The 25,394-nt window shown below is 38.3% G+C and overlaps 2 protein-coding genes across 2 annotated transcripts; both read left to right on the plus strand.

The window, feature by feature from the left end:
- The first annotated feature begins 1,182 nt into the window (after positions 1–1,182).
- Positions 1,183–8,220, plus strand: il34 (interleukin 34). The gene is made up of 7 exons (XM_057348386.1): positions 1,183–1,810; positions 3,376–3,504; positions 5,056–5,162; positions 5,276–5,353; positions 5,757–5,948; positions 6,233–6,383; positions 7,384–8,220. The coding sequence occupies exons 2-7, from the start codon at positions 3,465–3,467 to the stop codon at positions 7,422–7,424; spliced, it is 609 nt and encodes a 202-aa protein (XP_057204369.1). The 5' UTR covers positions 1,183–1,810; positions 3,376–3,464; the 3' UTR covers positions 7,425–8,220.
- A 379-nt stretch (positions 8,221–8,599) lies between these two features.
- On the plus strand, positions 8,600–24,519 carry lonp2 (lon peptidase 2, peroxisomal). Its single transcript, XM_057348375.1, has 15 exons — positions 8,600–9,067; positions 10,165–10,399; positions 10,845–10,976; positions 11,078–11,200; positions 11,284–11,447; positions 12,254–12,348; positions 14,208–14,466; positions 15,557–15,698; positions 18,247–18,397; positions 18,580–18,706; positions 19,076–19,197; positions 21,427–21,539; positions 22,771–22,978; positions 23,362–23,546; positions 23,995–24,519. The coding sequence occupies exons 1-15, from the start codon at positions 8,835–8,837 to the stop codon at positions 24,214–24,216; spliced, it is 2,511 nt and encodes an 836-aa protein (XP_057204358.1). The 5' UTR covers positions 8,600–8,834; the 3' UTR covers positions 24,217–24,519.
- Positions 24,520–25,394: the final 875 nt, after the last annotated feature.

The following is a 25,394-nucleotide window of genomic DNA, read 5'->3' on the forward strand; positions in this document are numbered from 1 at the left end:
ATCATGATCCTCTGTTTCACTCGTGATGGTGAGTCAGAGATGTCTTTGATGCTTTTAAATGAAACAGTCTTAGTCATTCAGATATTAGTAGTACCCCTTTAATTCAGTTCACAAAATATTAATCAACAGTTGAGATTCCTAAATGTTAGAACTGAAAATGTGTGTCAAAGAATTTAATTATTAAAACAAAAAAACATTCCCATGGACATGGTTTGTTAAATATTTTAACAATCCAGAATGATACCTATGTGCGTTCTAAAGATATCGCAAATATGCATTTTTTTCTGTGTCGGCAGGATGCTGTAACAAATATATTGTGAATCTCCATTTGGGCTTTTTTTTAGTTTTGTGTTTGATTTTTAGTTACTCTAATAACTACACCAGTCAGACAATAATGTAAAACATGTACTCCAATAAATGTACATTGCTTACAGATTATACAAATACCATGCTGTAGTATAGTCTAGTGTTACAAAATTGAGCAATGATTAAGCCCACAAATATTTTACTGTGAGGCCCAAGCCTTTTGTCAACAGTGGCCCCTTTTTCCTTTATAGACTGTCATTGTTTTCTATAGTAGTGATTAATGCAGACGGAAGATTTTTAGCTTTTTTAACCTGTTTTTTGTATTTACTTAAAAAAGGAGATGGACACATTAAGATGGTAAAGACGTATATGTGTGTGTTTATGAGTCATAACGTGTCACGCTTTAAAGACAGGCAAGATCTACTGTGAAGTGTGTTTATAACCCAGTTTTCAGTGATGTTAACAAATTTAGAAATTCTATAACTTTTCTTCCTTTGGGGGTTTCCATATTGACGTGATGTAGCCTAGGTTGACAGATGGTGTTTTGGCTGTTTTTTTGTGTGGGGTTCAAGAGGTGGGGGCTTGGAATGCCCCACTCGTCTGTCTTGACTGGGTCTTCGGTATTTCTGGCCTGTGTTACAACAGCATGAAAAACTGTATCGACAAGTGATTATGCCCAAAGAGAGATTTTAGGTACCAGCAAACAAGAGGGCTATTGTGGTCATTGACAATACCATCCTACGCGCAAGTACGCGCCATGCGCATTGGTCACCATACTCATCCATTGTCTATTGTGTTGCCAACGGACTTGAGGCCGTGCAGGACCGAAAAATACGTTTTTGTCATGAAATTCCCAAATGTGTACAACTGTGCCAATACTGTTACCGCAGAACCACAATAAATGTGGGCAATATATCCGTAATGTGCGTGGGTGAACAAGGTTTGGATGGACAAAGGCGCACTGGGTCTTGGTGAAGTGATGCTTGGCTGCTGGTTTATTATGACTGATGCGCAAAACCTGTCGTTGATGGATCATTGAAAACCGCTCTTGCGATGTCACATTTTAGACTGGTGCTTAACTTGACGGTAACTCAAACTCCTTTATAAACCGACAGCAGATCGAGCGGTTGTACACAGATGCTCCTACGTGCACAGAAGTCCAGATGACTTAAACGTGTTGCTTACATTCCAGTCACCGAGGAGTTAACTTTAGCGGACCGAAAAGTGAAAGTAACGACACTGACACGCATTACTCAGCGTGTTGTTCTTGCTACTTCGCACACAAGGCTTTGGTGGGCGCTATTATGGCGACTTAAACCTAGATGTAATGTAAAGACAGGGGAGTTTCCAAGTCAATTGGGTGGACATTGCATTGAAAAGGAGCGGATTTACAACTCCACTCAGTATTTCTGCATGCCCGCGATCGTATCTTAAACGCAAACAGTTGCAGTTGGGTAAAAGTATCGTGCTGACGGTGAGAAACCCTGGGTCATCGCAGCTAAAGGTTTGTGGCTTTCATGTTTTCGTTGCGCTGTTAAATCGCGTGCGCGCTACTCACATTGTCATTAGTGAAATAGGGATTTAATGCGTAGTAGCTAAGTATTTCTAATCCAAACGTGCTCTGAGATTGATTTAATGCATTAGCACTGTACACCTGGTTTTAGAACATTAACGTTATATCTTAGTTTGCAAAACACGATGACATGTAGAATAATGTGAAATAATAAAATGAACATTTTGTTGCGTTTGGCGCACGTGTGAATGTTACATAATGTATGAATTGGGCTACTTTCGCTGCATTCACAATAGATAACTGATAGAGCTTTTCAGTTTTTTATAGCCAGCTTTATAGAACAGGTATTGTCAATAAATGTCAATTATTGAGCATTTGTTGTAATTAATTGTAGCACAATCCTAACCAACCAACATGATACTAGAAAAACTAGAAGCCTATGAATTTTAGTATACAACCTTTCGCGGCGGGCTGTCCCGTGTCAGATATGTGTCAGAAACTGGATTAGATTGTGCGAAACATCAGATCTTTTTTATTAGACTTTAATCTCTGGAGTTGGGTATATAACAGATAAATGGCCAATAAAATAATTCCTACAAATATGTAGACACGTGAGTTAAAAGTTATTTGGCCTACTACTAATACTACGCGTTCTGGCACGGGTCCTGGAGCGCACATGTGATTTTCCTTCAGACCGGGAAGTCTGAACAATCTTTTATAAATATGCAATACCAATTTATCGTATCGAATTTAATAGAATCTACAGAAATTAATGAAACTTCTGGTAAAGATAACAAAAAGATGTTTATTACAAGACGGACATACTGTTCCCATGATTCATCACATGCTCATTACTTGATGTCAGGATTGTACTACTCCCTTTAGGATTAAAATGAATTTTTATTTCTCCTTTCGAATAAGCAAAAAAAAAGAGGGCATCTGGATCTAATTTACCCAGCTGTAGAAAAAAAGAGAAAAGAAACATTATTAATAGTCCCCCAGAGCCCCTGTCACTTTTACAACTTTCATGTAGCTCTGTCCATTATAATCAGTTGTGCCTATTTTGACATACTGCATCCTAAAAGGGTAGTTCACCCAAAAATTAAAATTCCATCATCATTTACTCACCCTCAAATTGTTCCAAACCTGTATAAATGACTTTGTTCTGTTGAACACAAAGAAAGATATTTGGTAGAATGTTAGCAATTTTCTATTCTGGGACATCATTGACTACCATAGTAGGAAAACATATTGTATTGTATTTTTCTGTATTCATCAGAACAAAGAAAGTTATACAGTTTTGGAACAACTTGAGGGCGAGTAAATGATGACAGAATTTTCATTTTGAGGTGAACTATCCCTTTAATGCACACTGTTAATTTAATTCAGTGTTATTTGTTTGGTTTTCTACCTTTTTGTCCAACAAGAGAACTACAAAGTTGCAGTTGTTTGTGCATAAACTTGTGTATCCACCAGGACAAGAACTGGGCTTATAATTTACTTTGAATTTACAATCTAACTGATGTGCTGTTTTATCCACACGTGTCTTTCTTCAGATCTGAGCAACTGAGGAATTTTCTGGAATCCAGAGCCGTCTGTGTCGGGGCCCCCTTACAGTGCAAAAGCAGAGAGTATAAGCAGAACCATGGTCCAGTCTGAATGTCGGCTCCTCAGGGGGCTGTTGGGTAAGTGATTCAGTCAATGAAACTCTATAATGTAAGGGTGCATGTCACTGTGACACTAAAGATCATCTGTTCTGTGTGCAACCTAACCCGTTTTCTGTCACGCATTATATTGTGCTGTGAGAAATAAATCTGTTTTTCATTTCTGGGTTTGAAGAATTGAATCTGGCACATTCTACTCCAGTTCTTTGGAACTGTGATGAGCGGTGTGAGAAATTTGGATGTAATGGAGATGAATATTTTTTGCAGTGTCTCAGTAAGATATAATATGATTGAGGACTTCCTCAGTTAAAGAGACACTTGTGCTCTTACGCAAATTGTGTTACAAAACAAATTGTGAAGACATGCAAATGAGAAAAGACTGAAAAGTTTATAAGAAGTGTGCGGTCTAAACATCTGCATATTTGGTCACCTTCTGTCTTCTGAAATGAGTGTTAGGCTGAACATGTGGTTGAGGAGAGCTACTGCGTATTGTGCATACGAGATGTCAGAGCACGTTTATTTCTACAGCATTTTCACAGTTGTAAAGAAAATGCATAGTGAAACAAAAAGACAATTAATATAGATATAGGAAGAAGAAGAATAACAGACATTTGCGGAAAAAAATATTTTAAATATAAAGGCTAATAAATTCAAAAATGAAAATTAAGAAGAAGGAAAAAGGGCTCAGAAGTGACTGTTATTGTCACCACTTCCTGTGCTGGGTGAAGTGAGACACAGCAGACATATGCATGAGGTAAAAGAGAGGACAAGGAGGGGATACCAAACCATGGAAGCCAAAGTTAGCCAAAAGGTGTGGGTTGAGGTTGGACACTAACCTCAATCCTTTAGCCCTCGGAAGTTTGTTTCATGGACTTTGCTGACTGCCCGTCTCTGCGTATCTGCCTTTAGTGCAGCTGAACCACAGAGGCCAACCGCAAGGTGATCCACAGCGAAGTGACACATGACGGCTGGTGCCCTGTCTTCCCGCCTTGGGTTAGGCAGTCAGAATCACTTATCTTTAACAATAAAACTCAACTGTTAAAATAGATACAGGATCAGCTTGAGATATAACCCCAGGTTTATTACTTCAATTCATCTACTTCCGTTTGACTTTATCTTATAGAAGATAATACACATCTCATGGTTATTAATGCTTTAGATCACATTACAGTATAGACAAGTGGAGGATGTGTTGTTGCATCATGGCTTGTAAATGTCCATCCAATTATTGTTCTTTTTGAGAGGATGGGGAGGAATCAAAAGACATTTTGAGATTTATGTTTTTTTTGTTGTTGTTGTTTTTGCAGCGGTGCACAATATGTGTTTGACAAAATGTGTACATTTTTGTTTTCCTTGCAACTCAGTCTGTGGTTGAGATGGTTTGTTTAGACGTCACAGTACCAACCTTTCACACATATATCTATGTTTCTTTAAAGAAACATCATACCGGTTTCTGTAACCTGCATAGCAAAACATAAAATGTTTCTTAATGTTACTAGTCAAATGTTTGTGCCAAGTGAATGAATCAACTGAATGTTTAACTCCATTATTTTCTCCTCCTTTCCCCTCTAGGTTTTATTTGTTTATTACCAATGTGCATGAGCACATCATCAGAGCTCTGTGTATCTGTGAGGACATTAAAAGACAGCTTGAACTCAACTCTGAGGAGACGTTTTATGGTAAACAGATGCATAATACCAGTTGTATAACCTTCCAGTTATATTTATTGACAGTTTAGGACTGATGAGACAAATGGCATATCATTAAAAGGTTTTCCATTTGATTTTTACAGAAAATGAACTTACCCATTAACTATACAATTCAAGTGCATTATGAAGAGGTGTTCAGGCTACGCAACATCAGTCAACTGGTAAATTGACCGTCTGACTCATTTCTGACAATCATGTTTCAAAGCCACGCTTTCCACAACTTTCCTCATTACTCATGCCTTTTTTTCCTGCTTGTCACCAAGACCCGGGGATTTAAGATTGTGACTTAATTTACAGTCAGATTTGAGTTTTAAGGTGCAGACGCATCTGGGTCACATAGTTAAAAAAAGTCTAAATAATTGTATCATGATCAATAGCTACTTTCCAATTGTGGTTAAGATGACTCTGTGGCCTTTGCCTTAAAAATAACCCTTGTTCAGATAAAAATGTACTATTAATTATCTTTTCAATTAAGTCGAACATTTTCCTCATTATTGCTTTCTTTCTTCTCATTTCTTCTGTATTATATCTGATTTATTTCTCTTTTAATGTTCTTTTCTTCAGAACCGTGAAGAGGACCCGCCAGAGCCGAGAGATCTACAGGAATTGTGGCTCTATGCTAGTCAGAAGGGTATATCAAAGGTTTTAAAGGTGCTGCCAGAGAGACACCCAACACGCCGTAAATACCTCTCAAATCTGGAGAATCTCTTCAGAAACTTTGAAGCACTATATAACCAACACCATCCGAAAGATGAGGTTAGAACAATGATGTCATTTCTGCCCTCTTCATAGCAGCACATTTTTCAATTCATTCAAATCATTTCAGTGCCATCCTGTACTTTGATAATATCACACAGCCAAGTTTACATCTCTTTTATAAAAAGTATGTTGCATTGCTGTTTATAAAACAAACCCTGTAATAGGATTTGGCACTTCTCTTATGTAATTCCACTTTGTAAGCCTGGTCGTGTTGTTTTTTTTGTACTGTTCATTCATAATTTTTCAAGAATTTCTTGGTTTTTGTACATGTGTCAAATAAGAGAGAACTTCCAGAGAGCATACAAAACATCTGGGATAATATGGGGGTCCACGGATGGAAATCTGTTACACCAAAGTCAATACTGGACAACTGTTATAGGACCATGCTCTGCCTTTTTAAAGACTGCTTCACAGAAGAAAGCAGTGATGACTGTAAGTAAAAATGTACAATATATTGATGGAATCCAGAAGGGTCTGTGCATTTAATAGTGCTTTTTATAAGATTTCATACTGTAAAAACAGAACATCCTTGAGGCACCATTTGGGATTTCTCAGCTCAAGAACTATCTAGGGAATCCGTTGTACTTGTATATACTACAGAAACTCAATATACATTTTAGAGTGTGTAAAGCCTTTCCTTTATGTTTGAGTAAGTTAAATAACTTCAGAAAACCTCTGAGAGGACCTTTTCATTTTTACATTTGTATGTTTTTACAATTACACTTTTTAAAGTCTATATTTACATTTTTTTTATAAATATTCTAAAATCAAAATCAGATCAATTTTAAACTTGTTTTATGGCCCACAATGAGTCGATTCAACTAACAATGAGTTTTTAAAAACAGGGTTTTTTGGCACTACTGGTACTCGCTTAGTCATTGGGGATTTGATGTAAGAATGTCAAAGTTGATCTAATGATTTCTACCACTAGGAAAGTTTGGGGGGATTTGGGAGGCCAGCCACAAAAAAAGTTCTTCCAGTTCATTCTGCCAAATTTTTGTTGATAACCTCACCCTCCCCAACCACAAAATGTATCCATACAGTAGCAAAGGACCGGAAACTCTTGCTTTTTGTTGATGCGTGCCTGTGGTGGACCACCAGGCTTTGAGAAAGATTTTTTTTTAAATGGATTGAATCAACGTCTTTATCCCCTTCATAATAAATGAGATGGTGGCATGATTCAGGCTTTGTATGAGGTTGTCTGAAGGACGTAACGCATTAAAAAAAACTCCACATGTCTTGACAAGTCTGAACGTGCCTGGCCTTTTCCTCCCACCAGTTATTCTTTGTCTTTATCAGTGTGATGGAGATTCCACAGAGCTTGAGTATTAATGTTGTCTGAATGTTTTTTTTAGAGAATCTTTGTCATCTTAACTTCATCTAATGCTCTACTTTGAATTAGCATGTGATCATTTATCTATGCTGTTTCTAGATTGTGTCCCCAACTGGAGAAAAGGGAAGAAAACAACCTAGCAGCAAATCCGAGCGGATCAAGTCCTGTCGTCACATTTCTGGTGTTGGTGGTTTGTGTAGTGACACGCAGCGTGTGCACCCCTTGTCCTAGTGAAGTAACTGACTGCCTCCACCTGCGTATAACCCAGATGGGAAAAAGCAGCACCCTTCATGGCACTTGGAAGAAACTCTACTGACCCTGCAGCTATTGCGCTCCATCATTCAAAAATATACCTCCATACCCTCATCCATCCATCTGCCCACCTGCCAATTAAGTGTTTGCGTACTTCTGCAGTATTTTGCGACTATATGACCATGTATGCACTGTGCGTGTGCTTGGTGGAGAGCTACTTTGGCTCTTCGCTATAGCATTTTCTATTGGTATTTTAAAAGTCATTGCCACTGTGACTTACATTGTTGAGGAAAATAAATAGTGTTCTTGATGTATGCCAAAACATTATGTTTTAATGTTCAAGATGAGATATTCTTGAATACGTTTGGGTAGGATGTATAAATAAGGATCTTTTGTACATGTGTCATTTGCATGCAAATGCTGTGCCGACTGCTGGCTTTGTCGGCATTGTAGCTTTTTCTCAGAGGCTCTTTTGTGCTTTACTGCTGGTTCAATATTGAGAGATTGTACCGAAGTGTTATTAAATGTCCTTATATAAAGCTTTTAAAGTGACCAGGTAGGTTTGATATGAGATTCGCGTATGTTTTATATACACAGATGTCAATCGAGGTTATTTATTTGGAGTCCTGCCACAGAATGTTCTGATAACTGTTGTAACATGGCCTGGAAAATAAACCACTCACTATCACCCCCTCGTGTTCACATGTGTTATTTCACATGAATCATTTGTTTTAAATATAGTATCGTTTCTCTATAAATACAATTAGGAAGACGACAAGGGTTTGTTTCACTATTACGAGCGCACCCCATAGACTTCCATTGTTTTAAGCTAATAATTGTTATATACCTTATCCATAAAACAAACATGTAAAATTAAACACCTAAACAAAGTCAAATATAAAACATGTTACTAAAAGCACAATATGTTAAACATGATTTATGAACCGTAAAAGTCAGAATCAACAAAACGTCTTTAAAACCGATTTTAAACATCAAAACAATGTCTGTGAATGCATTTAGAAAATGACCTTCACACACGAGGTTAAACTTTACACACACATGAAAACATGAAAAGTAAAGTGAAGTTAACATAAACGTACACACTGCACGCATTCCACGTTGTTTCACAAAAGTAGGCGTTTCCGTTGCGTTACCAAAATTGTCCTACTGTACCTACCGTACTTCAGCTTCCTGTTTTCACATATCCCAGTAAATCATACGATGGGGGCGTTCCTTACGTCTTAGTTCACGGCGATTACAAGTTTAATTGTTAAAAACGTTAATCCAAACTCCACACAATGACTTCCACCGGCGGCATTCAGATCCCCAGCCGGCTGCCTTTGCTGTGTACTCACGATGGAGTGCTTTTACCCGGCTCGACCGTGAGAGTCAGCGTGGATACGGCGAGAAACATGCAGTTAGTGAAGAGCAGACTGCTGAAGGGCACTTCGCTGAAAAGCACCATCATCGGGGTTATTCCCAACACCAGAGACCCCGAACACGACAGCGATGAGCTGCCGTCATTACACAGGTGGGTCAGTGATGTCAGAGACCGTCAAACCAGCTGCAAGATAACAAACAACTACAGTGTGATATAACAGTCATTGACTTTCTTTTGAAACCGTATCTGTAATGCCCTGCAGCGCAGTATATTTTCAAGTAATCATATTAAAATCCTGAACCTTTTATGAAACTTTGATTTCTGAAGTTACAGCCCTCTTTGTTATTTGAAAAGAAACACTTTTGTTTACCAGCCTCTCTGAAAGATGTCAGACACTAAACATTTTGTATTTATCATTTTTATGGACAATGTTAAAAATGTCAAGATTAACCAAAACGTGTTCATTTTGTACATGCTAGAGAGTTTGTATTCTAGAATAATCGTTTCTGCAGTAGATGGACTTTAGTCTTGAGGGTTTGCTTTGCCATACCAGCAGTTGTGTTTTAAAGGGACAGTTCACCTAGAAACGAAAATTCTGTCATCATTTACTCGGCCTCAAGTTGTTTCAAACCTGCATACATTTCTTTGTTCCACTGAACACAAAAGAAGATATTTGGAAGAATGTTTGTAACCGATCAGTTCTGAGGCACAATTGACTTCCATATGTAGGAAACAAAACTACTGTGCCCTAACAGTTTGGTTTTCTACATCATTCTATATACAGTATCTTCTTTGTGTTCAACAGAACAAATACATTTATACAGGTTTATAACAACTTGACGGTGAGTAAATTATGACAGAATTCTCAATTTTGTGTAAACTATCCCTTTAACACCGTATACCTATTTTTAGCACACATATCTCTCGTGCAACACTTTCTGAGAATAAATATTTTGAAATCACAATTTAAATCAATTTGCATTCATTTGCATACCTACACATAAATTTGAATATCACAGGTTTAATAGTAATTCTGTATTCATTTATTCACATGGGATATTCTCGTTTCATTTTATTGGAAAATATTTTGTATACTCCCTGAGTGCATACCAAGTCATCAATAACAAAAAGCTAAACATTCTAATAACTATATGAACAATTTTAATATAAAAGCTTAACAAAACATATCAATGTCAACTAACGGACAAGGACTAAACCCTTTGTAATGTAATCCTATGTTTCCACAGTATTGGCACAGCTGGACTAGCGGTGCAGGTAGTGGGGAGTAACTGGCCGAAACCGCACTACACGCTGCTCATTACAGGTCTATGTCGCTTTCGTGTGACCCAGCTAATAAGGGAAAGGCCCTTTCCTGTGGCCGAGGTGGAACAACTAGACAAACTGGAGCAGTACACCGAGGGATATCAAGCCGATAATGATCTTGGGGAACTGTCACAGAGGTTCTACCAGGCTGCTATACAGGTCAGACGGTTGTTTGTGTGTAATGTTGTGATGTGTTCTGTATAATGTTTTGCTGGTACATTGTTTACATGTACATTTATGCATTTGATGACTTACAGTGCATTCAAGCTATATATTTTATCAGTATATGTTTTACCTGGGAATGCCTACCATTTAAGCTACACGTACACATTTTGTATTTTATCAAAGTTGTACTTTGACTTCTGCTTGGTTGCTTGTGAAACTCAAAAGTTCAAAGTCACATTTAAGTTTCTAATGTTGCAGGGGACTCTGTAAACTGGAAGCAATAAACATGAATGCATTCCCGAAACAGCCTTTAAATAAAGTAAAAAATATTTTATTTTCCACAAGTCATCTGCACAGTCTCACGCCGTGTGATGTTTCATTGCCTAAAAGCTCTTAATGGACTCTTAATAAACGTGCCCTCTGACCTCTCCTTGTTTAGCTGGTTGGAATGTTGGACATGTCAGTGCCTGTGGTGGCTAAACTCAGACGGTTGTTGGACAGCTTGCCTAGAGAAACCCTGCCTGATGTCTTGGCCTCCATGATCCGCACTTCCAACAAAGAGAAACTGCAGGTACACCAGAAATAAGTGTTTTATTGTGCATGCACGAATCTTTTTGTTTCCATACCAAACCATGTTTGCTTTTAAATATTTCTTGAATGTGTTGTTTTCAGGTGCTGGATGCCATAGATTTAGAGGAACGGTTTAAGAAGGCTCTTCCTCTGCTCACCAGACAAATTGAGGGACTCAAGCTGTTGCAGAAGACCCGTAAACTGAGACCTGATGATGACAAGAGAGTAGGCTGACATCTGTTCTATCCTCATCTGTCACCTCCACCTCACCTTCTGTTCTTATCCACACTTCTTCGTCTTCATCTTAGGTGCTGTCCATCCGCAAAGGCGGTGTGTTTCCCGGCCGTCAGTTCTCTCTGGAGGAGGAGGGGGATGATGAGGATGGTGATGATACGGCTTCACTGGAGAGGAAGGTCAAAGCTGCATCTATGTCAGAGGCTGCCCTGCGTGTGTGTCTGAAGGAGCTCAGGCGGTATTTACTGGTCTTTGATCTTATCAGTAGATGTGTTGCTGTAGAAGTTTTCTGCTTTACTATACACGCTGGACAGCAAGGATGCTTGACCACCTCACGTTTACGTCATTTTTAAGCTGGAACATTTGTGTGCATTTGTATTGTGCACCTTTTTTTGTGCCCCAGGACAGGCGTGTATATATATATATATAGTGTGTAAACATTAATACTGATCTTGGACAATAGAATACATAGTAAACAAAAAAAGTCAGTAAACAAAAACACATCGAATTAATAAATATCCAGAGGTTCCAGAGGAAAAGCTCCTCTGCTGAGCTTGGTATTGAACTTTGGTTTCCACTCTGTAAATCTGCTTTAAATCTACTTTGAAAATTGAAAATTACTCATCCTCAAGTTGTTCCAAAACTGTATGGATTTCTTTGTTTGGTTGTACACATATAAATTTGGATGAATGTTAGCAACTGAGATTTCTGGGGCACCATCGACCACCATAGTAGGAAAAATAAGTGTATATTTATTATTCTTTTAAACTTGACTTCCCCCGAAATCTCAGTTGCTAACATTCTTCTAAACATCTTTCTTTGTGTTCAACAGAACAAAGACATTTATACAGGTTTAGGACTAATTGCGGTTGACTAATTCATGACATAATTTTCATTTTTTTGGGTGGAGTGTCCCTTTAAAAGCGCTATGCAAATAAATCTGACTTGATAACCATTAAATTGTCAGTGTCAGTATGGGTTCTTGTAGAATAGGGCTAACACTTTATTTCTGTTTTTTAATGACAGTATGTGACCTTTGTTTAGATTAAAAAAGATGCCACAGTCTATGCCAGAGTATGCGCTGACCCGCAACTACCTGGAGATGATGATTGAACTTCCCTGGAGCAAGAGCACCACAGGTCAGAAAGATCTTATTAATTATCTATTTTTAAGTATGGCATATTTTTAATAACTCCACCATTAAACGATTCTATGAAATATTAATTTTAGCAATTACATTGTTGTTTGAAAGCAGTGTTGGGTGTAACTAGTTACTAAGTAATTAGTTACTGTAATTAAATTACTTTCCCTTGAAAAAGTAAAGTAAGGGATTACTCTTATTTTTTCTGTAATTTAATTACAGTTACTTCTGATGTAATTAAACTAAATACTTTGTGTAATATGTGTGTGCAATAGTGGAATTGACATCAAAATTCAAAGTCTAACTTTAAAATCCGTGCTTTAATGTATAATTCTCACATTTGTAATACTTTGGTCAGTTAATAATACTACTTTATGTAGTTTAATATTATTTATTTGAATGAATTAAAAGAGCCGTTTCATGTCTATCCTTGAATCACTTAACTAATCAAGGTTGATGTAGGATATAGAAAGTAATTAGTAATAAGTAACTAAATACTTTTTGGAGAGAGTAATTTGTACAGTAATCTAATTACACTATTGAATATGTAATTAGTAACTAGTAATTAATTACTTTCAGAGTAACTTACCCAACACGTTTGAAAGTAACCATATATTTCTAATTGGTATAGCTTTGAATGTTTGCTAGTATTTTGCAAATAATCTGAAAATTATTCTCACAGCCGTTATATATTCAATATTCAATTATAAATTGAATATTCACTTGTGAAAAGTACAAAAATATGAAGAGTTTGGTGTCAAAATGACATTTTTCAAAAATCATGTTTTTTTATTGTGCATTCCAATTAATATCAATCAAACTGCAGTTGGTTTGTTTTGATTTAAGCCATAATAACTAAAAAAATACAGCTAACTAACACAATAAAACACAATAAAACATGATAACATAATAAAAAGCATGATTTTAGAATTTTTTTATAACGGAGTTTTCATGTTATAGTTGTATCATGATCTGGCCTGCACGGTCTCTGGCCACCACCAGAGGGCGACACATCTATATTTACCAAACCAGTGAATTCACAAATGAATTACTGGAGAGTGAAGATGTTTTATTTACCCTGGTCACACGGGGACTCTAAAAACTTTACTACAACACATTTTCTTGCACAGCATGTTAGGACGCATTAAAAATACCCATATATTCATTCATGTTTTTCTTTTTTTTTCTATGATTGCATCTGTTTTTTTTACAGACACAACACCACACACCCATGTGCACAGAAACGTCTACATTCCTTATTGTCCTAAGTTTACAGGTCTCTTTGAAATATGATCTCGGACTGTCCATGAACAGCACGAGCAGACGCAAATGTATACAATGCCATGCATACCTCTGTATTTCCCTTGCCAGATGTGTAACAGACCTTGAGGCTGGAATTCTGCTGGGAAAATGTCACGAGTATAATGTACAGTCTTTTGAATTCATGGGTGGAACGGTATTAGATGAAAATTGATTTAGTGGTTTAGCCTGGGAATACACAGGTCTGCGTTCATGGGAATACTGTAACTGCAGAATAGACATCGCATGATTTGTGAGAACCTTAAAGAAAATTCCGGTTTAAGTTTTCTTTATGGGACAGCTGCATAATGTCTGTGATAAAGGAGATGCATATGTCTCTGATAAAATACATGCATTCCTTTCAAAATCTATACAACATGCCTGCAATCAGAGGCTTCAGCGGGTAGTGGTTTATTTCTTAAGTTACAGTAGATGACAGTACAATTATAGTAAAAAAAACATTTGATGTTTCACGTTTTGGAAATGGTGTATGCGTTTATGTACTAAGTAGTGGTGTTTTGTAAGGTAAGCATCACTATATATACCTGCTCCATTCAGATTGCTTGGACATCCGGGCAGCACGGGTACTTTTGGATAATGATCACTACGCCATGGAGAAGCTGAAGAGGAGGGTGTTAGAGTATCTGGCTGTCCGGCAGCTCAAGAGTTCCCTTAAGGGTCCCATACTGTGTTTTGTGGGACCCCCTGGTGTGGGAAAGACCAGCGTTGGCCGCTCTATCGCTCGCACGTTGGGCCGAGAGTTTCACCGCATTGCCTTGGGAGGAGTCTGCGACCAGTCGGACATACGTGGCCACAGGTGAGACTTCATGATAGGAGACAATGCTATATGTTGTATATTAAAACCAGAATCATTTTGTAGCTCTAGGTTGCCAAACATTTTCCTGCAGTGCTAAACATCTGTGACCCAACCCAGATGTTACTGCGAACGACGACTCGCTCGGCGAGATGATTCAGCCATGTGAAACTCAATATAACCATTAAAACATTGTATTGTCATTAAATGGTGAGTTATAACCAACATGTGGGCAGATGCATCAAATTGAGGTATCAGACTATGACAAACCTCCCAAAGAGACGTGACGTAGTGCATTGAATAATAGGAGAAACTTTAAACCCCAATGTCCTCTTTGATGTTCCCTCTGATGTCTCTATAGAAACTACAAGGCGATAACATCACAACACCCTGCAGGCTGGGGCAAGCCTCCGGGCTCTCTGATTGGCTGACATGAAAACGTCCCTCTCACACATACGGACAGATTGTTTCCTTAGGACAAACGGCTCGTCGAAGCTTTTCCCACACACTTGTCTCCTCATTACATGTCTCTTTAAAAGAGCATGGATTAGTTTACTATTGTAGACCTTATAAAGTTCAATGGCAGTCTTACAACCCCTAATGACAGTCATTAAAGCACATGTCATAGCTTCATATCCTGCCTCGGTGTCAATTCAGTGGGAGGAAATGCTGTTAATCTTGTTTATATGTTGTCAAGATTATGTAAGGTAACACCAACCCCATCATATGCACACCTATGCCGGCCCACAGTCTTTTCAATACCCGACTGAGGCATGAAACTGAAATAGATGCTCATTTGTCCACAAATAAGGTTTAAAATTTGACCAATGAGCGGCAGGAACGCTCTACAGCCACCTTGCAATGTCCAGTGATAAAATCACTGTCAGTATGAACATTTCAAAACAATTGCACTTCAGGTCGATTTGAAGGTGATGAAAAGCAGATTTGTAGCTCTTTTCATGTTTCTTTTCCATTTGCCCATGTGAGCTCTGATACAAATCTTGGGTCACGTTCCATGTTTTTCATCTTTTATCGCTCTCTCTTTCTCCCATTTTTCCATCTCCCTCTTATCTCCACACGTCTGCCTTCACAGACGCACGTACGTTGGTAGCATGCCTGGCCGCATCATAAACGGACTGAAAACCGTTGGTGTAAACAATCCTGTCTTTTTACTGGACGAGGTGGACAAACTGGGGAAGAGCCTGCAGGGAGACCCTGCCGCCGCCCTGCTGGAGGTGAGGAAAATTACACATCCATCACATTCAGCAGTTCTTCAACCAAACGTGATAGAAAAAAATGTGTGCAAATGATAATGTATAGAGATATGTCGGTCAGGACAGGACACTATGTTCCTGAGGTGTTTTACGTTAAATCTAATAGCTAGGCTTTTAAAATATATATTTGACTATTTCCAGTGTGCAGAAAAATGTCTTTTGAATTGAGGCCATGTTTTGATGTGTGGTCCACAAGATCAGTTCGTACACTAGATTTGGTGTTGTGCATGCATACGCACATCATGTTAAGAGGAGTTGTTGACATGATAGCGACTACTGAGCTTGCAATTCTCTATATTCATCATCACATATGAAACTGTGATACACTTTGCTTAAAGGGGTCATATGGCGCGAATACGTGTTTTTCTGTGTCTTTGGTGTGTTATAAGTTGCCCATGCGTGTATTAGACACGTAAAATTGCAACAATGAAAGTGTCGGAACAAAAGATGCATTCTATCTAAAAGCGAATGCTCACCCAGACCTGCTTGAAACGCCTCGTGTAACCACACCCCCACAAATCTACGTCATTTCATGGTATGACTTGACCAAGACCGCCAAAATGTATACGCAAGTAAGGTGGGCGTACCTGTCAGTACAATTGCTTTGGAACCTGATGTTCCAATTATGGTAAGAGGCGTTATATTTCCATCACACGCTTGCAGTATTCGACCAATCACTAAGCACTGGTTAACTGGCCAATCATAGCACACCTCGCTTTTCAGAGCGATGAGCTTTGTAACAAATCTGCGCGTTTCAGAGAGGCGGGGCAAAGAGGAGATACAAACATGCACGGTATGTGGAAAATATAGCGTTTTTGAACCTTAAATCGTGTATACACATTGCAATACATCTCAAATAAACGATGCTATTCGTTTTAACCCTGTCATATCACCCCTTTAAATTCAGTTTAAGCAAAATACTTCTAGGGGTATGCTTGACAGGGGTATGCTTGTTTATTTATATTTAATTATACATTTTAATATTTCTTCATGCACATTACGTGATGTATCATATCACATGCACACGGCCATTTGCACACGCACATGTATGTGCATGAGCTTGTTTGTTTTCGCAGAGATAATATCCAAACGTGCACACTGTGATGCAGATGTTCTTGACATCTGTACATTGCTTTTACACAAATCTAGCAGATAGAGAGAAATGCATCTTGTTGTTTCAACATAACTTCAGTGGTCTTTTATCAGAAGATCGCCACTAAAAACTGTCCGGGGAGTGGCCTCCAGCTCGTGCTGTAAAGCATGTGACCTCTTTCATCGTTCATCAGATTGAAAGAGAGAGGCAGGTTAGAGAGCAGACATGACTCGGCAAGCTCAGCAGAAATCTCAGGGGTTTAGCTCAGCAGAAGTGGCGAGTAAGCAAGCTTTAGTTAGGGAGCATTTCAAAAAGTTGTTTAAAGTTGATTCTTTGTGGGTGGAAAGTAGAGCATGAGAATAGTCTGTGTATAAATTATTAAATGACTTGGAACTTTAATTTCAAACTGGTCCTGTTTACGTTCTTAAAACACATTACACTTCATTCCGCACAATTGATCAATGGTGAATATTTTAAAGATTCAAATGTTTGTCTTTTATCAAATTGTTGACTTTCCCTTATAATAACTTTATTATAATATATAATATATTTATTTTAAATGACTTGTCGGCAAGGGTCATCATTTCTATACTTATTTTTTAAATTCATGTGCTCTCGTAATCTTTTAACAACATCTGAAACGTACTTCCGCTCTGGAGTCGTGATCCTTCTCTGATGATGTCAGTTTGACGGAATGGGCAAAAGTTAAAGGGTTAGTTCACCCAAAAATGAAAATTCTGTCATCATTTACTCCCCCTCTTTGACTTTCTTTCTTCCACAGAACACAAAAGAAGATACTTTGAAGAAAGTTGGTAACCGAACAGCCCTGGCACTGATTCACTTCTGTTGTATAGACACAAAACCGATGCAAGTGAATGGGGTCCAGTTAACAACATTCTTCAAAATATCTTCTTTTGTGTTCTGTGAAAGAAAGTCATAAAGGTTTGAAATGACAAGCGGATGAGTAAATGTTGACAGAATTTTCATTTTTGGGTGAACAATCACTTTAACCCCTCCTCTCTAGCTTTCAGTCTGTTCCGAGTTTCGTTTTTTTAGAACTGATTTTAGATCCAATCAATTTGTGATTTTTTTTACTGATATTCCATTTCATTTGGAAACTATACTGAAGTCGATTGCGACTTATAATTGACTATAATGAAGGGACTTAAGTTTTGTCTATGATTATTAGGAAAAGTACTGTTGCTATGGTTACCTCTTCAGACTAGTGTGATTATGTTTTCAAGCATCTTTTGGTGCCAGGTAAAAATATGCATTCTGTCTAACTGTCTAAGCATTCTGTGTAATCTTTTGTGGGTACCGTTATGGATGCCCAGAATTTACATGAGGACACCTGCCTAATCTGAAGTAATTTCTGATGCACAAAATGTCTCTCTCTGTAACTGTGGTCCTTATCAGGTTCTGGACCCGGAGCAGAACCACAGCTTCACTGATCATTACCTCAACGTGCCTTTTGATCTCTCTCAAGTCCTCTTTATTGCCACGGCCAACACCACTGCGACCATCCCCCCTGCCTTGCTGGACAGAATGGAGGTCCTCCAGGTGCCAGGTCAGAGTTCAGCAGTTCAAAACAGGGCAGCAGGATGTAGCATTGACGACGTGACACTTTCGTTGATCGATTAGTGACGATTTTAACTTCAACACAATAAACTCAATCCCGTAACAGAGCAGATGTACTTAATTGGTTTGTTATTATTCATGTCCTGAATATCAGCGTGTGTGTCTCATTAGGCTACACCCAGGAAGAGAAGGTGGAAATCGCCCATCGGCACCTGATGCCTCATCAGCTGGATCAGCATGGACTGAGCCCACAACAGCTCCAGATCCCTCAGGACACCACACTGGAAATCATCAGCAAGTATGAACCCACACACACAATGTTCTGTACACTAAAGAGCTTTGATCTGATAACTCCACAATTTGGGGAACAGAGGGAAGACTGAAGTGGCCTGACGGGTAAATGTGAAAAATTATAATTGGAAAATAATAAATGAGTATTAGATAGATCTGCCCACTGTAAACTGTATCCGTTGATTGTCTTACTCTCTTTCAAAGCAGTATCTTATAACAGGCTGCCAAAGTTGTCTGCTCAAAGTCAGTAGTTCATCAGGGCCCATCAATTAACTCATTCCACGAGAGGTGCTAATTTACAGACGATTATATGCTAAATGGCCCTCGGCCCAGCCCTGACAACGATGATGTGATTTGTGTGCGAATGTGTTTGTAGATACACGCGAGAGGCGGGCGTGCGGTCTTTGGAGAGGAAGTTCGGGGCCATCTGTCGAGCTGTGGCTGTAAAGGTCGCTGAAGGTCATAAGGTCTCTAAAGAGGAGTCTGAACAACATCCAGGTAAGAAGCTCTCACAAATTATTGTGTAAGAATTACAGCAGCTTACTCAGAATTGTTTTAGACTTGGGCTGTCAAACAATAAATCGCATCCAGAGTAAAAGTTTGTGTTTGGGTCAAAGACGAAAAAGGGTTTAAGTATAAACAATAAGTGTAATACTGCTTTAAATTGTTGTTGGTAAAAAAAGTTTTCTGTTTAATTTAATTGCATTTTTGTTTTTCTGAGCAAAATATTTATATCATACATTTTCCCCTGATTTACAGAAGACATGTTACACTGAATGATAGTGTAATGTAACCAAATGTTGACATTTTATTCTCAAAAAACTTAGTTGAAACTATAAAGTAGACATTTTACTGACATTTAGTGTGCTTTTTATGAACACAAAATCAAATTTCTTTTGATGGGGAAATCTTAACATCTTTGACATATGTCTGTGTACTGTGCATATTTATTTTGTATTTATAAATACATACACATACATGCATATATTTAAGAAAAATATAAAATAAAAAAGTGATATAGCCTTGTATATCATTTTAATTATTGGTAAATATGAATAAATACGTGTAAATATTTCCTAAATACGTGTATGTTTATGTGTATGTGTTAATAAATACACAACTAATATGCACAGTACACAGACATATATTATGTAAACACAATCCTTTATTCTGGATGTGATTAATCGCGATTAATCGTTTGACAGCCCTAGTTTAGACCTAATGCTGAGATTGAGCTACTGTAAATCCTAAACCAAAGTCATTTTAATGGTGGATTGTTTTTTATTACTTCAATTTTACTTAAAGCCACACCCACAGCGAAATCTTAGTGGTTGAAAATGTTTCTACACACACAGACAGAATCGAATACACATCGAAACACGCTTATTGTCCCAAAACTAGTCCCACACTGCATTTTAACATCAATCTTTTTTAAGCACGAGCCCCCCTCGAGGTTCAGAGGAGGGTGAAGCGTGCTAACAGACGGCCTCAGACCCCCTCAACCCCCGCCCTCGTGTGTTTGCAGCTGCTCTTCTGTACAGCAGTAACAGCATTGCCGGTTAACACAGTTGGGGTGGCTCTGTTCATAGATTTACTTCAAGTCTGTTTCTCTGTCCTGCCTAGCCCATATGTGAGGAGTGAGAAAGATTTAGAGAGATAAGGGTCACAGGTTCTCGACTGCTCCCTCGTGGATGTGTCTTTGTGTCCAGGAGGCCTTGTTGTCTTTGAATATAGCTTTAAAATGAGTATACGAGTGTTTTATGCGTCACTCTCGCTCTGTCTGCTGTTCGCTGTAGCAGGTGTTGTTCTTAGTCTTAACATCATGACAGCTGTCGTGTGTGCCTCCTGCTGTTGTCACCTTTTTGGCACATTCAGTTTTATAACTTTTGAGTTGCAGGAATGTAAACGACTGGGTTTGTTATTTTATAAAAAGGAGAATGTTAAACTCTTTACAGGAATAGTTCGCCCCCTCCAAAAAAGTTATTTGTTTCATTCTCAAGTTGTTTCTTTGAAGAACGTTGAATTTTGGAGCTTTTTTAACATGCACCACTGCATCATGCATAACAAGATCTCAACAACAGAAAATTTGTCAAAAATCATGCTTCATATAGCATCAGTTAAACATCAGTTCACTTTCTTTCTTTGTTCTTCACAACATGGTCCTCCTCCTTTGCATGTCATTGACAGTCCAGTCACATGACCATTGGTCAGCAAGGGGCATGTAAATAATAGTGAGTCTTGCCAACGGCTAGAACACAAAACACTGTCAGAAAAAGACCCATTAGACGTCCTCTGAAAGTAAAAACACCCTATAGCTCCTTTCTTTGTGTATCACCACGACCACTCATCTTATTGTTGCCTCCCAAAATTAAAATAACACCTGCTCTCCCTCATAGCTGGACTCCTATGGCATCATTCTACATCCCATAATTCTCCATTATTCTTTTTTCTATTCAGTTGTCTCCCTCTGGCCATAATGTCTGTCACCGCCTTAGAAAATAAAAACAGTCAGATAGAAAAGATAATAAAAGGCGTACAGGCACAATTATATTTGACTACCTTTATTCCCTTTTGTCATTTACTTTTTTGAATCATTTGATTCTATCACTGCATGAATGGAGTTTAGTAACTGTCAGTCACAGTGCTGATTTTATGTGATGTTTGCACTGCGTTTTCTAGACGTTTTAGTGATATATCAGCATTCCACATTTCTTCGCTCTGCTTCAGGTGAAGACAGCAAGGAAGAGGATTCTGGGATTGGGGCTCCTCCTGACATGCCTATTGTTATTGATCACATCGCTCTCAAAGATATTCTTGGCCCACCGCTCTTTGAAATGGAGGTTCGTGTCAAATAAACATCTGAAAGCTTCTTAAGGCTTTACAGGAAATGTTTCTGGAATTTACAGAGTGCACTTAAAGCTTCATCCCACCTTTGTGTATCAAGCTGATGAAACAGCAAGACAACAAGACACAAGACATGATGAACCAAATGAAATGAACCAAAATTGACTACATTTTATTGAAAAAAAGTGATAAATTGCTGATTAAAGTGATGTGTGATACAGTAATACAGCCGCGGAGAAAATTATGTCATCCAACAGCAAACGTGAAAGACTGACAGCATGACAAGACACATGAAAACTGTGATAAAAATCAAGGTTATCACATAAACTTTTCCTAAATGCATGTACAAATATCACTGTTGTATTGCTTAAAAGTGAATATGACTGTGTTTTCTTTGCAGTATTTGAGATTTGGAAAACTACAGAGCATCTTTTCTGTTATTTTGACCTGTTTCGCTAGTTAAAAACAATATTTTTATTTGAAATTTGGGAGAAATAATGTTAGTAGTTCACAGAATGAAACAAAAATGATCATTTTACCTCTCTCTTAATTTTTTTCTGCAGCTGTTTGTAAAATAAGTTTATATTATATTCAAATATATTCAAAAACGGACCGTTTTATAACCAACATAGATGTTTTATATTCTGAAAGTGAACAGATGAAAACAACAAATTTGACAGCGTTACCAACATTTGCGATGTTTTGATCATTTTTATATATTATGAACCCCAAAACTGCTCCCCATTTTAAAATGGGGGGCAAACAAATTCCCTGTACCGAACCCTCCTGTTCTGTACAACATCGTCAAATGACATTGTCATTTTCAGCACGGTCCTGCCATTACTCATGTAACATCCTTCATTTATTGACGGACCTTAAAGACTTCTGCCCTGCAGCCCATCGTGTGCTGCAGTGTGCAGTTCTGTTTCTCAGAGGAGAAGTGCTCTGTCTCTGTAATGGACGCATGCATTCCTGCCATGCCTATGGGGATAGGACAGGGAAAGGCCAGAGGCAGTGAGAGTAGAGCCAGATTAAGCCGAACTATCACACCAGTCTTCTCCCTCAAAGCTTTGTGTTAGCAGTCGACTTTCTACAGTTGGATTTAAAATAGCTCTACATCTCAGTTACTCAAGGGGGTGCAAAATAGTGAAAAAGCAACATTATTTACTGTAGACAAAAGTTTTTGTTTCAAAACTTTTTTTGCATCTCTATATACTGTATATGTAGGTATCAGAGCGGCTAACTCTACCGGGCGTGGCGATAGGGCTGGCCTGGACTCCATTGGGTGGAGAGATCATGTTTGTGGAGGCCAGTCGTATGGAAGGGGAGGGGCAGCTGACCCTAACCGGACAGCTTGGAGATGTCATGAAAGAATCAGCCCATCTAGCTATCAGCTGGCTCCGCAGCAATGCCAAGACTTACAACCTTACTAATGGTAAGTTATAGACATTTGTACAATGGACAGTTTCAGCTCTGAATGCTGATTGGTCAAAAGCTCTGCACCACAAGCACATTTGTGACTGGATCACCGAGCCAATGTTTCTATTCCTGCAAATTCACCCTTAGCTGGTCATTATATATTAAAATAACATTTTAATAAAGAATTGTGTCCTGAATATTTGTTGTAGTAGTTTTCAGCCAAGTATTCACTTGACTGCATTTATTAGATATTATTTACTTGAATGATCTTGCTTGTTCTATAAACACCATGCACTGTCAACGAAAGAGTAATAAGGCACTAGAAGCTATCTGGTAAAAAACTAAATGTGGTACTTAAACACTCGCTCACTGATTTATTGCAACGCGTGTTTGTTGCAGGCAGCGCTGATCTTCTGGAGGGTACCGACATCCACTTACACTTCCCAGCAGGTTCCGTCACTAAGGATGGACCCTCCGCTGGTGTTACCATAGTAACATGCCTGGCCTCTCTGCTGAGCGGGCGGCTGGTGCGCTCTGATGTGGCCATGACTGGAGAGATCACTCTCAGAGGATTGGTGCTGCCGGTTAGAAACACAAAACAGCTCTTTTACAATCAAACCTTCAAGTAGGCCCTTGTGAAACCTGTAGAACTTCTCTGCAAGTCTGTGCCGAAAAATCTGCAGAACTGAGCAGAATAATATTATATGATTCATATTTAATGTTATTGGAGCTAGGATTACTAGTATCTGTTGGGTAAAAACAACAATATTTGTAAATAAACGTGGGGGGATTACTATACATACAGTATACGCTATACAATATGCAATACATACATTTTGTAAGTGATTAGTCAGTTCTGTAAAAATTGAGCTTTTTGTAGACACAGACTCTATGTGGACCTACATGGAAATATAGTGGAAATTCCACACGGTTTATGTATTCTTTTAAATCCTATTTAGTCATTATTTAAAGGTAATTTATCATCCTTTATGTATTGTCTGAGCCAACAAGATGTATCTTGTCTCACTACAGGTGGGAGGTATAAAAGATAAAGTCTTGGCAGCTCACCGGGCCAATCTGAAACGTATTATCATCCCCAAGCGCAATGAGAAGGACTTGGAAGAGATACCTGCCCATGTGCGAGCTGATCTGGATTTTGTTTTGGCCAGCACTCTGGACGAAGTATTAAACTCAGCTTTTGATGGCGGGTTCTCCTTGGCTGTCAGTCATCCACAAGTTGCTAGCAAACTTTGAGGCAGTGGTTGCTAGATAAACTGATGCACAAAAACGGTTGTTTGAGACTTTTTTCTTTTTTAACACTCATTAGCACTTCTGGTCTGTGAATAGGATCCTTTTGCCAATTAATCAGGTTAAGCAATTCAGATCTTGTGTTCTTTTTCCACTCATTTAATAACAGATGACAACAGATCCTCTGTTGTGATTGTTAGTTTCATTTTGTTTGACAAAAGTTGACATTATATATTCACAGATTTTTTAATCTGATTGTTAAATGTAAAGCGCAGCAGGTTCAATAAAGCTAACATGATATTTTCATGATGCTTAGCGCACTTTAAATGGTATTATTGTAATACATTATGTGCACGTTAATTACATATAATAAAGCTCTTGATCTCAATCTACAACATTTACAATGTTTACAAAGCACAGTATTGTTGATGTGGTCACACAATTTCTCCATTATTTTTAGGGATCATTCTACTATCCCACATTCATTGACATCAATTAATGCATAAGTGAACAATTATTAATGAGTTAATGTTACTTAATACAGTTGTGCATTCATGTTAGTTCATTATGCATAAGGTCTTTGCACAGTCACATAAAGTCATGTTTATACGATGTCTCTGAATTGTCAAAACGCCTCTCAAAATGCTTGCTACAGATGCGAAAAACGCAGAAAGTTGAACCCAGTCCAAATTTTTTATGGCTGACGAAAATATCGGAGGCAGTGTGTAAATGTGATTGACACAAGTGATCTCGTATTTATTTTTTAATGTGCGGAGATTTCAGACAAAATTTCGGCCTTAATGTGTTAAAATTGTGTTGCATAGGATAACACAACCAATATGTTAAAAATAACACACAATGCGTTATAATAATAATAATAATTCAATTATTTGTCAAGTATGGTGACCCATACCCGAAATGTGACTCTGCATTTAACCCATCCAGAGAGTAGTGAACACACGCACAGCAAGTGGTGAACACACGTACACCCGGAGCAGTGGGCAGCTATCACTGCAGCGCCCGGGGAGCAAGTAGGGGTAAGGTGCCTTGCTCAAGGGCACCTCAGTCGTTACCCGCCGGCCCTGAGGATCGAACCGGCCACCTTCTGGTCACGAGTCTGACTCTCTAACCATTAGACCACGACTGCCCCTATTAATATAAAAATAACACGCGTTACATTTTTT

Source organism: Triplophysa rosa, linkage group LG12 (genome assembly GCF_024868665.1).
Source record: "Triplophysa rosa linkage group LG12, Trosa_1v2, whole genome shotgun sequence".
Classification (NCBI taxonomy): domain Eukaryota; kingdom Metazoa; phylum Chordata; class Actinopteri; order Cypriniformes; family Nemacheilidae; genus Triplophysa; species Triplophysa rosa.